The following is a 12287-nucleotide window of genomic DNA, read 5'->3' on the forward strand; positions in this document are numbered from 1 at the left end:
TGAGATTCAAAAGCGTGTTACTTGGAATGCTAGTGCGTGGCACATTGGTTTAGAGAAGAAAGGCGGGGTTTGGACTTGGCTGAGTGAAGAAACACTGAATATTTCGAAATGGCGAGATTCTGAGCCAGGTGGTAACGACAAAAGGGCGGAGATATCTAGGAATGGAGGCTTCTTTCATAGTATCTCTAAGCTTAGTAGAAATGCCTATATTTGCGAGACGCCCGGAGGTAAGATCACATTCCAACCATAAAGTTAAGAATTTGTTCATGCTTAGCGTGCGTATATATAGTTATGGATGCACGCGAGAAGTTTGGAGAGCACGAGTGAGTGCTCTCCAAACTTCCCAAGTGCATCCATAATTCGATAGACGTACAGCTAAAAGCACAAGCAAATTCTTTTGTAACAGAGCGACAACAAGGATCAGGCCCTATTTTCACTACTGCTTAAGTAGTGTTCATTACTGCGACAATCGCTTTCATATTCACGTCTTTATCCGCAGTTCAAAGATATGACTTTTATATATTCACAGTCGTTTATAATTATCATAATAATTAGTTTGTTTATCATCATTATGATAATTATTATTTTTGTTGTCATCTTCATCATTTTGTAGAATGCCCAAAAATAATTTTTAAAAACTCTTGGTACATCATTTCGCTATATGGAGGGTCTTGGCACGGGAACAGAGTCATCTGCCAAAGCCAAGGAGGGGACCTAATTTCCATCAAAACCGAAGAAGAATGGAATTTCATCAATAACGAGATTCAAAGGCGAAATACTGCGAACTATGACAATAGATGGAGTATTGGTTTAAAAAAAAGGGCCAGGAAGACCGCTGACTGTTTGCAAATGGGAAAAGGGGAGCCAAATGGTGAACACGGGGTGGCTTTCATGTATAAGCTCAACAGTAATGGCGAACAAAGCGTGTTTGGTAGTGTTACTCGTTTACGTCAGGGAAACGCTTATATTTGTGAGATTGCAAATGGTAAGTTTTTGTTTGTTTTTTTTTGTCTTTTCGTTTGTTTGTTTGTTTGTTTTTTTTAACTGAAGGGTACCACAAGCGCTTTAGCGTAGTAATAACATTCTTTGCTGACGTTTGTGATACTCACGACAGAATTTACATAAAATCCTCTGACAGTCCGGGTTAATTTTAGACTAATCTAAGTAGACGTTTTCACGATATACATGTCTAACTTTTAACCCTGCCAGCAAAGAAAAGTTACTATCGCTATTACGAGTAACAACAGCTATGAAACTTTCAATCATCAGTTCTTTTCATGTGGTTTATTTATCCTTTCGATTTAATGAAATGATGGTGAATACCAATCGCAAAAAATCATCAGTCCAATTGCTTTGCTAGATAATAACGCGTGATGTTGTGAAGTGCGTTATCCTCAGCTAGTGACTCATGTCAGTTAAGATACATGCCAATTATCGTCTTATAAAATAAATACAAAAGACATGCAGACTTGTTTGTTCTTCGCATAGGCGAATCAATTTGATGTTGATTGGATTATATTTTAATATCCGACCGTTTGAACTGTAAAGTTGTTGGGGCTAATTTCAATGCAATACAAAATGTGCAGTAAACATAAACTGACCATACTGCTTCTAATTCGAATCTTGCGAGCATTTCGATTGACCCGGCAACTATTACTCTGTAACAAGGTTAGCAATGGTTACCTCAGTTCTCATATGTCACCAGAGGGTGTAGATACATTTTCTTGTTTGAAAAATAGTAAATACTGAGTTGGAATTTAATTGATATTCTGTTTACCAAAAGATAAACACAGATATGAGTAGCATGCAAGAGTTTCTATTTTGGCTGGGAGGGTTGAGATGGAACACGGTGTTCCGAACGCTATTAGTTTTGTAACAGAGAAAGAGCAGAACTTTTAAAGTGACGAAAATATCGCATTACCTCGCCCTAAGAAAAAAAAAAACTAATTTATCTGAGCTCACAGAAGTATTTTGTGGTCCTTTGTCTCTATTGTTTAAAAACCCATAAGCAACAATAAAAGGCATCGGTGTCACGCCTACTGTTGTCTCCTTCGCAGCTGTTGCTTGGTCTCGTCACACATTGCACTCTATTCCTCGTTAGGGAGAGAGCGCGTTGCGTGACGAGACCAAAGAGACTACGCTTACTGCAGTACCTTTGACAGGGAGAAAATTAACATTGCTTATTTCCAGTTAGTTGCCTGCAAAATGTAATTCCACATAATTTTACTACAAAAGGCAAAACCACGCCTAGTTTCTCTGAACTCATTCAGGTAGTGTCTAAAAACCCTCTAAGCAAAAGTAAAATGCATCGGTGCCCCGCTGAACGTTGTCTCCTTCGCAACTGTTGTTTGGTCTCGCCACACAACGCCCTCTATTCCTCGTCAGAGAGAGGGAGCTCGTTGGTGATGGAATCTGATTGGTGGAAAACAATTTAAGCACCTGTAAAACTGCAGTCTAATGATTGGGAATGTTTGACTGTTGTTTACGTAATACGCGACGGAAGTAAATTGTTTGGCGTGAGTGTTGTGAGAAAAGGAGCAGGTAAAACACCTTTAAACTTAAAATGATGCAGCAAGTTAAATACAAACCTTTCATATCCCGATAAATCTCGACCTCAATCGACGAGGCTCTTACCAAGGCCACAAACCATTTCACTTATCAAATGAGTGCAAAATTTCTGGTTTATGTAATTCTTTATGCACGGCCCCCCGATTCCATGACATCATTTACGAGAAAACAATACTCAAACGCTGTGAGATATCCAAATGCTGTGACGAAATTGGTGCGAGATATATCCCCTAATGCGGCAATCTGATTATTGTGAGATACATACTCAAAAAGCGACAGTCTGATTGCTGCGAAATAAATACCCTTATGTGGCGATCAGATTAGTGCGAGCAACATATCATTCTACACAGTTTTTATGATCAAAATTACGAAAAAAATTATTTCCGGTGCAGGTGCAAAGCAGCGCTTAACTTGAATGGTAGTGCTGCTCACAACGGAACAATTTGTTTACTTTTTGGGTTAATTAATTCCTCTGTATTGTATTTGTATTATTTTTTCATCAGATCCAGCTTCTGGACAAAACTTTTTGCAGGACTCTTACCCTGACTACGTTGGACCACCTTGCACGCAACAATATGGTAAGAAGAGTTAGTCTCTGTAATGGTGTACAATATGTCTCAAGTACAACAAATGACCCGTTCTCCCACTCTCAGAAAAGCAAAATTTCAAAATGATAACAGGAGACAGCTCAAGATAAAATAACAAATTAATATGTCATATTCAGTGGTTTAACAATTAATAGGCGCGGATATTTTGCGACTTGTGTGGCATTTTCCGAGCCCCTTAGGGGCGAATTAAAAAGACAAAAACTGGGCAAAATGTGTACTTGTCTTATATGTTAAACCAGTGATTAAGGGATGTATTATTGCATTATTATTTCATTTACTAGTATTTTCCATAAACATCTTACAGCTCTATCTGAGCATCGATCATACCAGAAGTGTGCGAAAGACGAAAATAATGCAAAGGAAACAATGAGAGTGTTCTATACAACCAACCGAGTGGATTTAAGAGTTTTGATCGTTCATAGCGGCCATCACTGTCACTTTTCAGGATCTTCTCTGTGACACACATGTTTTTTTTTAATTCTAGGCAAAGAAGTATGTTTCAAAATTATGCGGAGTAAATATTACCAGAAAGGGTTCCATACGGGTATCCAATTTTCATAACTTAACGGCTTTTTAACTTCGATAGATAAACGATAAAAAGTAATTATTACATGCATACCGAGATTTAAGCGCCAATAAGCATCGAGATAAAAATAATCTCTTCACGTCAGAGAAGCCAGTTCATTGATCCTACGATTTTTTTGACCAGTGAAAAACGACGTATCGATTTTCACCAGTGAAGATATCTGTGTTGCTCGCTCGCCGTTCCTCTTGACTGACAAATAACACATTCTAACAGCTTAGGCGTATTTTTCCTTAGAAAGATGGCTTCAAATCAGACAAACCGTTTTCAGAGCCTAAATTCATTAGTAGAAGAGTTCACAGAAGGACAGGAAAATGAAAACACCAAGAAAAAGACAGAACACGATGTTGCTCTGTTCCACGAATTTCTTGTTTTGAAAGGCGGAACGAGTCTTGAGTTTTCGCTTCTGTATTTCAAATTTTAAACATCCGTGGAACTATTTCGACATACTTTCAGAATGTCTTGTTTTAATTCTAACTAGTTCTGCCTTTTAACGGCATTTTTACTTGATGATTTAATAGTAAAGTATTTTACAAGGAAGCCATTTCAGTGCAACTCTCGAACTGCAAGGCGGCTTGACGCGCGTTGTTTTCCTTTGAAAGAAAATAAAAATAAGTTTATCTTTGAGTTCTGTTCGCCCATGAATTTCGGTATGTATATAATGAATAAGTTATTTGACGGTTAGTTCGCTTGTGTGATTTTTATTTACTCTTTGTGTGAAAATCGCACGCGCTCACCAACCGTGAAATAACCTATAAATATATAACCTTCAAGAATAAACCACTATTCAAGCTATATGAGGTGAGAATGGTGAGGCTTAAAAAATAATCCAGGCCCCTAAAATAGTTCTTTAACAAATAAATACCCTGAACACCATTTGGAGCCTCCTGCTGGACTTTTTCCACATCTTTAATATGAATTGTATATTTGAGACTGGCTTGTCAATGACATGGAAATATTTTATGTAATTGTGGGAAGCGGTTACTATGTTTGAAGATTCCACCTTGAAAATCAAAAACATCACAAAAGACAAGGCAGGCAAGGAAGAGGTTAAAACACTGAGAAAATCAATTTTTGAGGTGGCAGAGGCCGTCGAGAAATTTGCTCTTAATTTTAGCAAGCGACACCAGAGTGGAATGAAGCCTTCAGAAAGGATCGTTTCCCCAAAAATGGATGAGGCCGTGGCACTCAATTCTGTTTAGTTTCAAAGTCTATTCCTTTGCTACTTACTGACTTGCTGTGTGACCTAATGAGTTGTCTTATTCCCTATAGCTAGATGATTTAAGAACTCAGTTATAAACCCAAATTTCTAGAAACATTGTTGTTGGATGTCATCAAATTATCTGTTTTTTTAAATTTGTTTGACACTGATTTCTCGCGGTGGAGAAGGAAATTCAAGGTATTCTTAAACAATCAACAAGCGAGAATCGGAATCCTTCAAATTGTGAAACCTTTCTCTTGCTCTGTTATTAGAAACTTTTCTTAAATAATAGATTGGTAACACTTTACTAACTGAAATTGAGAAATCTAACAAATACTTTCCGCATACTTCACACTATACATTGGGCTCAAATTGGCCTATCGTCTGCGATGCATATAAATGCAAGATTTTTAACCGTACTTGTAAAAACTCCCCAGGGAACTCTATAGTTCTCCAAAGAGACGGTTCGAGGAACGAATTGAGTTTTGACAATTTTAGTCCGTACAATACTTCTCACTTTTTCATCAGTTTTACATTTAAAAACGTTATATAAATGGTTGAAATCGTCGAATAGTCCTTGAAGGGCAAATGAGATACAAAAAATACACGTCCATCCAATAAGATTACTAAATATTTGTGTATACTGCAAAACGCATGTTTGTGTAGATGTGCTATTGTAAATTTCACTGTAACTTCTTTCATTTCTCCTTTTTTTCCCCGACAGTTTTGGCCATTCAAAAAGCCTATCGCCAGAACGCAAGAGGCTTCCACTTTGAGGAACAACAATGGCAAGCGAGGATCAATATCGCTTCTTCAAATTTTGAGGAAAATGGTTCGTATTAACTATTGTGGTAGCTTTGCAACTTTTAGTAATTACCTTGGTTTCTCCAATCGAAATTTCTGTATTGAAATAAAGTCTCATATAAATGCGCCTCCTTAGTTTACATAGTCTATCTTCTTTGATCATTCGCCCTCCTTATAATGTTATTTAATAACATTTTTTGTTGATTCTTGGGGGGTTTTAAGGATCACTGGTAGTTGCGACTATGTACAAGGATCTCCATGATCTACTTCTGACAGATCAAACCGTCTGGAATGAAACAGACAACCAAAGGTGACGTTATTTTCATATTATTCCATGTCGTTTACCCCCAAAAACACATAACTCGGAAACACATAAGATCTAAGTTCAACTAACCTGAACTAAGAGACTTTCCAAAAACCCTAACTAAGGTTGGAAGACTCTCTGACCGTTCCACCTTTATTAAAATTCGCTTGAATCTATCAAAAGTATGTAATGTTGCTTCCTTGTTTCTGAGCCATTTTCAAATACAATTTCTTCATAGGTATATTAGCTCCAGGATAATGGCCGTAACTATGGACCCCAAGGCGAGGAAATTGCGAGAAAACGTCATCCTAAAGTTAAAAAACCTAAAGGTAACATGAAAATTAGTTGCAATCCGTTGTTTTGATTTATTCTGACAAGATAAAATCCATTTTCAGGTCTTGACAGCAGAGAAGCGCTGTATGTTTTGGAGTGGCCTGAACAAAAGGTAAAAAAAACAACAATATATTATTGTATAGTACTTATTCCTTCTTAAATTAAATTAAATATGGAGAAGAATGAATAAACTTTCTCAGATGTTTTTGCGCATATTAACACTTTCCTGGAAGCCAAGTTGTCGTTTTTAGAGAGGGGAAGTCTGATTGAAATGTTCTCGCAACTATGACTACAATGGAAGAAAATCTTAGCGCAAAATTGTCAAGGATCACCTCTTACCCAAATGATGAATAATTTTTTACCTTTACTTTTTTTTCATGTCTGGCAGCTTTTCAGAGGAAGGATGCCATGTAGTTACTTCAAAAAGCAATTCAGAAGAAACAGTTTGTAGCTGCAATCATTTGACGCATTTTGCCGTCTTAATGGACTTTGACGGTAGCACAAAGGTAATAAAATTTATTTTGCCTTACTCAATCATTTTATGGGCTCAGTTAACTGACGCAATATTGTCATTAAATTTCTCTTTTTTTTTGACACAGCTCGCCGAGGAGGACGAAACAATTCTGAAAATTATTACCTACGCGGGACTGAGCCTTTCCATCTTCGGAATACTTTTAACATTAATACTTTATTCTTGCCTAACGTAAGTAATGTACGTGAATAATAATGCGGTAGATTCTTAACTCCTCTCAACAAAGCTGGTAAGAAAAGCGATCTCAGTGCAAATCTCAATGCAAACAAGAACATGCATGTCGAATGATTCACAAATTTAAGCTACATTTCATGTCCTATCACGAACTTTTGAACAACTCATGTCTTCAGTGTGTTGCTGTTATTGTCGTTGCTGCTTTTGTCTAATCCATTATTTTTTTCACTATTATTTCATCAGAGATGTTTGTCAACCTCTCTCTCAAATTCGACTGAGCGTTTCTGTGTCACTTGGAGCTGGACAGATCATCTTCCTCGCCGGAACCAACGCCACAGAAAACAAAGTCAGTGGCCTCTCCTTCTGTCTATAGAATGGGCTTACTCTTTGCACCGTAAATATCTTGTCGAAAGGAGCACTTAAGAAGTATTCGAAAACTCTTTCTTTTCACAGGCTGCCTGTGTTACAATAGCAGCTCTAATGCAGTATTTCTTGACGGCCGCTTTCTGTTGGATGCTGATCGAGGGAATTTATCTCTACTTCTTCGTTGTGAAAGTTTACAACATAAACACCAAGATGTACACGTATCATGTCATCTCATGGGGTGAGTTTTTTTATTTTAAAACATGCACTGGTAACTGTAACCATGCTTTGGGATCGTCAAATCTGGTGTTGTCATGCAGTAAAGTGTTCGATTTCCTTCTTTTCCTTGTGGTTAGGTCTTCCAGTGATTATGGTGGCAATTTCACTTGGCATCACTGCTGGAAAAGAAGGGTTACAAAGCTATACGAGTGATAAACAGTAAGAAAAAAATCAACGGTTTGTTGTTGCTCTTCTCCTTTTAATTCGTTGCAATTAATTCTTTGTTTTGTTTTTGCATATAGTTTGAAATCGGTATCATTTCATTTGCTGAGGATTTGTGTGTCGTTCTTGTGTTTCATTTCTTCGATTTTAGCTGCTGGCTTTCCTCGACTAACAAGCTGATCTGGATATTTGTCGCCTTTGAGGCTTTCACGGAAGTTGTGAGTTTATGATTAGTGTTGATGATTGTGATTGGTATACCTGGACTACTTACGGCTAAAGGTTTTTTTTCTCTGCTCTCTGAAAAAGGAATTAGGTATTTATGATATGACCCCACACAATATTTACCACTTTTCTTTTCCTATATGCTCACAACAAACTTTGGACGTTACTGCTGTTTGATAGGATGCTGGTCAATTTTAACCTATGATGGTCTTCAATAACGAGTAAAACCTGTTGAGACAATGTCTACACAGGCAAGAGATAGCTTCATAAATTCTCCAACTTTAACTACATAGCATGAGAAAAAAGATTCTTCCCCTTCGTTGTTGATGTTTTCTTACTGTTTCACATTGATGTACCAAGATATGTTTTTCGCGCAAAAAAACTTTTAAAAAACATTGAACAAGATGAAAGGAGCAGGAGGAATAGGAGATACTAAATCTATGTAATTTAACATGAGAATTCACTTTGCTTAGTTCATTCAGTTCAGACACTTTAGTTCGCGATTTCTTTAGCTCATTGTCAGATAATCGAAGCTCATAATCTAGTTCCCACGGTTGGGAGTTCTACTCCCTGTAAATGACTCTTTATCCCACACATGTTACCAAACTAGTAATGTATCTGGCAAGGATCCGCTTCTGCTTTGGCTATTCGATAACCATATCTAAATAATCAATTTATTTCAATTATATTCTTCAGCTCAATATCTTGATACTAGTGCGAGTCATAAAGGAGATGACCAATCTGTTGCAGCCAACAGGGGAAGACGACCATTCTCAGCAAATATGGTAAGGTTCACATCATAAAACTGTAACAAAATAGTGGAAGAGGTTGCCATGTCCTCCTGTGAGGCTCTGCTCACCCAACTTCCTCATTCCTTAATCAGTAAGGCCTCACGATATCTAAAACTGAAAATTCCTTGTCAAAGGAAAATAAAGGAATTTTCTCTCTTTAACTCCTAGAACTGGCATCAAAGCATGCGTGGTGATGATTCCCCTGCTGGGTGTCACGTGGCTATTCGGTCTCCTCTCGCCTGTACATAAAGCTTTCGTTTACATCTTCACCATACTTAACTCTGCTCAGGTCAGTGTTCGATGGTAACATTCAAAATCATTCAATCTCTATCATTATTTTATTTTCTAACCAAGTAAGACATCGTTAGAATTGTCACATGATATTTTTTGGAATTTTGAAAACAAAAATGTATTAACTAGGCAAGAGAAGACAGACCTCTTTGGGATTATGAGATATGCAATTTTCCTTCTTTCTTGGAAATCTTAACAGATATTTGACTAGTTTGTTTGCATATTGTAAAAAGTAATGATCCGAAAATCATGCTTCTGTTGCAGGGTTTCCTAATTTTTGCTCTGCACTGCATGCGAAACACTCAGGTAAGAAAAAACATCAAACCGATTATTAACTCCATATCATCAATCTTTAGTGTTTCGATAAATATCCGAGTACTAGTGCTAAGAACCATATTTCATGTTGCTCGTCTATCTGCAGATCAGAGAGCGAAAGAAAGATGAATGTTGTTTTTCCATCTTCTATAAAAAAACAACTCCACAAGGAAGAGCTCACAGGTCAATCCAAGTGGGGTCAGCGATGTATGGGCAGTTGAATTGCAGTCTTGTACTGAATTTGAATTGAGATCGCACTTAACTTAAATAACTGGATCCAGCCAACCGGAAATGACAGTCGATTACTTAGTAAAATCACTTATTTAACAGCAATAAGTCGGTTATGATTGATCTGACCTGCGATCTGCAGCTGAAAAGAGGTCTTTCTTTTCATCATTTTTTAAGCACTCAACTAGCTGTAATTGCAACCTATCTTCTTTAGGATTATAAGTTTATTTTCTAGGCGATCGTATATTTGCAGGCAAGATTCATCGAAATAAACCAATCTATAAATTTAAATTTCTAATGGCTCAGTACCTTGATGACTGTCCTTCGACTAAGACCACAGTCTGCTAAAGACGAGGCGGGGATTTTTACTCGGAAATCACGACTCTTCTTTCTTTAAAAACCACTCTCGCACGCAGCTTTAATTAAATGTATTTATCTTTTGATTCTTGCGCGCTAACTTTCTGCGCTTACTGCATGATTATTTGATATTCGACGTTTCACTTATTAAGTTTACAAACTTCTCACCCAACGCTGTCATTACTTTTAACAATAAGCTATGGATAATGATAACTAAAGCCTAGTCATGCGGGAATGAAAAACCAAGGAACTTTCTGGAGCATTTTATTAGGTAACGTAGTTATGATGTAAATGCACTACCAATATAGTTGTGTTGTAAGCTTCCGGAATTTTTGAGAGTGCTTTGTACATAAGGCCTGACAGTCGTGTAGCAGTAGTGCTTGTTGTTGTCGGGAGTGACTGACTTTTCAGAAAGCTATACCGAGAGAGACTTACTGTGGAACATTGTTAATTTGGAGGCACTTCAGAGACAACTGTGAGATTGTGTCAGTGTTGAGCTAAGAAATAGTATGTGGTGGGCTTCTATCAGTTTATTGAAGGATAATTATTCTACTTCCTTTAAGAGTCGCTCCTTGGTAAGAATATTACAGGTTGTTTAATAAATTAGTTGGGTTTGTTGATAAATGATATTCTTTCTGTCGGTTAAATGATAATAATAGTCTCAGCACATGACGCTGACATTCAAAGTTGTTGCTTAATGAATAAGTAGATGAATACGTAAATGTTTGAGTAAATAAACAACTAATTTAGAAAGAACAGAAAAACCCCCAATGACTGGATATTTTGTGGATCAGTTACATTTACCCTTTGTTATTCGCTATTCCTAAGATAAGGAGTATCGGTTTGAATCGAAAATACATCGATTAATAGGGAATTCAACTGGGCCAATGTCACCCGGAAATGGCATAAACCAAGAGATTATAAACTATTCGGTAAACATCATTCAACAGCGATTAAAGAACTTTTACAGAGTATACAATTTAAAGTGAGAGGCGGAGACGAAGCATTGAATAGGAATTTCAACAAGCCAGAGCGGGAGTGGATTATTTACAACAGTCTAGGTTTTGTCATACCCACTTATAAATATACATGGATGACGAAGTGTACGATTTAGGCGGAAGAAGTTAAAAAAATAATAATTATCCTAGAATATGCAAGTATATTTCTACCTACACCGCTCAAATGCAATAGGTCAAAGCGCTTCAAGCTTCCATTGACTAAATACATCGCAACTAGGACTAGGGAATATTCCAGAATAAATAATCAATTATTCCTTGAGCGCATAGAGATTAGTAGTAGATTTCAATGTCTCGCCCACAGAGCACATCACTCTGACCCAAGAACGTCTCGCACAAAGAGCATTTGACCCCACCGCTCCTTCTAAAATGTTGGAATTCAAACATTTGAACACAAAAGTGATGGTCTGCATGACGCTTTTGCAGGGGAGAGTTGTTTTGGAGGCTGAACATTAAACTATGGCCGTTAGCCTCCGTTAGTTTTCTGATCAAGTAACGATTAACTTTATGTAAACTCACATCCAACTTATGATCTGAGATAACCGAGAAGAAATCCTTTGAATCGGAGTTTGCTGTGGTATAAAACTAATAATACACCTTAATTAACACACGAGCGAGTTAGTCCATCACTGTTGAAGGCATACGAAGTAATTAGACCCATCAAATGAAACGTGCAGCATGTCATAGGCGAGATGAATAAAAAGGAATCATTTCCATTTATGCATACGAACAGATGGCATACTAGCTTTAGCTGCCCGTTGATAAAACAGAAGTTTGTTTAAGACAACTTTCATATAGCAGAGCTCATAAAGAAACTACCATTCTTAACATCAATTACTTTTGAGCTGCTTCTTTACAAAACTTCAACTACAAAAAGTGTTTTATAATGTGGTGGATTTTTTCGATTGTATTAATAGAAACAATGCTCTACATCTGATGGAAGCTGCTTTTTGCCCATTGGTCCGTCTATGACAGAAAGAACAAAAATGGAGGCAAACGCCATGACCATGTGATCAGAGATCATGATTTGCATTAAACGCTAAATCGTACGAAGGGGTTTTACGAGGATGTCTCAAATCCGCAACTCTAAAGCGAGGTGAATCAACTTTAAGCGTAACGATAACTCTCGACGGCAACCTTTGATTATCTTAGTTAC

General features: G+C 37.2%; 2 protein-coding genes across 5 annotated transcripts; both read left to right on the forward strand.

Moving 5' to 3' along the window:
- LOC149052208 (uncharacterized) lies at positions 1-6380 on the forward strand. Of its 4 annotated transcripts, XM_089185897.1 has the most exons (4): positions 1-985; positions 3072-3146; positions 5685-5792; positions 6307-6380. In XM_089185897.1, the coding sequence occupies exons 1-4, from the start codon at positions 850-852 to the stop codon at positions 6324-6326; spliced, it is 339 nt and encodes a 112-aa protein (XP_089042023.1). In that variant the 5' UTR covers positions 1-849; the 3' UTR covers positions 6327-6380. The 4 variants fall into 4 exon arrangements, 1 of the variants encoding a protein (XP_089042023.1); XR_016180678.1 differs by lacking the exon at positions 6307-6380 and having other exon boundaries at positions 858-2502; positions 5685-5716; XR_016180669.1 differs by lacking the exons at positions 5685-5792; positions 6307-6380 and adding an exon at positions 3458-4619 and having other exon boundaries at positions 858-2502.
- A 346-nt stretch (positions 6381-6726) lies between these two features.
- Positions 6727-9213, forward strand: LOC149052209 (adhesion G protein-coupled receptor L4-like). The gene is made up of 8 exons (XM_089180822.1): positions 6727-6907; positions 7001-7104; positions 7351-7453; positions 7561-7711; positions 7827-7908; positions 8063-8129; positions 8830-8918; positions 9093-9213. Coding segments are annotated over exons 1-8 (726 nt in total). The 5' UTR covers positions 6727-6778; the 3' UTR covers positions 9094-9213.
- Positions 9214-12287: the final 3074 nt, after the last annotated feature.

The sequence above is a fragment of the Pocillopora damicornis genome, chromosome 1 (genome assembly GCF_964200805.1).
Source record: "Pocillopora damicornis chromosome 1, jaPocDami1.2, whole genome shotgun sequence".
Classification (NCBI taxonomy): Eukaryota; Metazoa; Cnidaria; class Anthozoa; order Scleractinia; family Pocilloporidae; genus Pocillopora; species Pocillopora damicornis.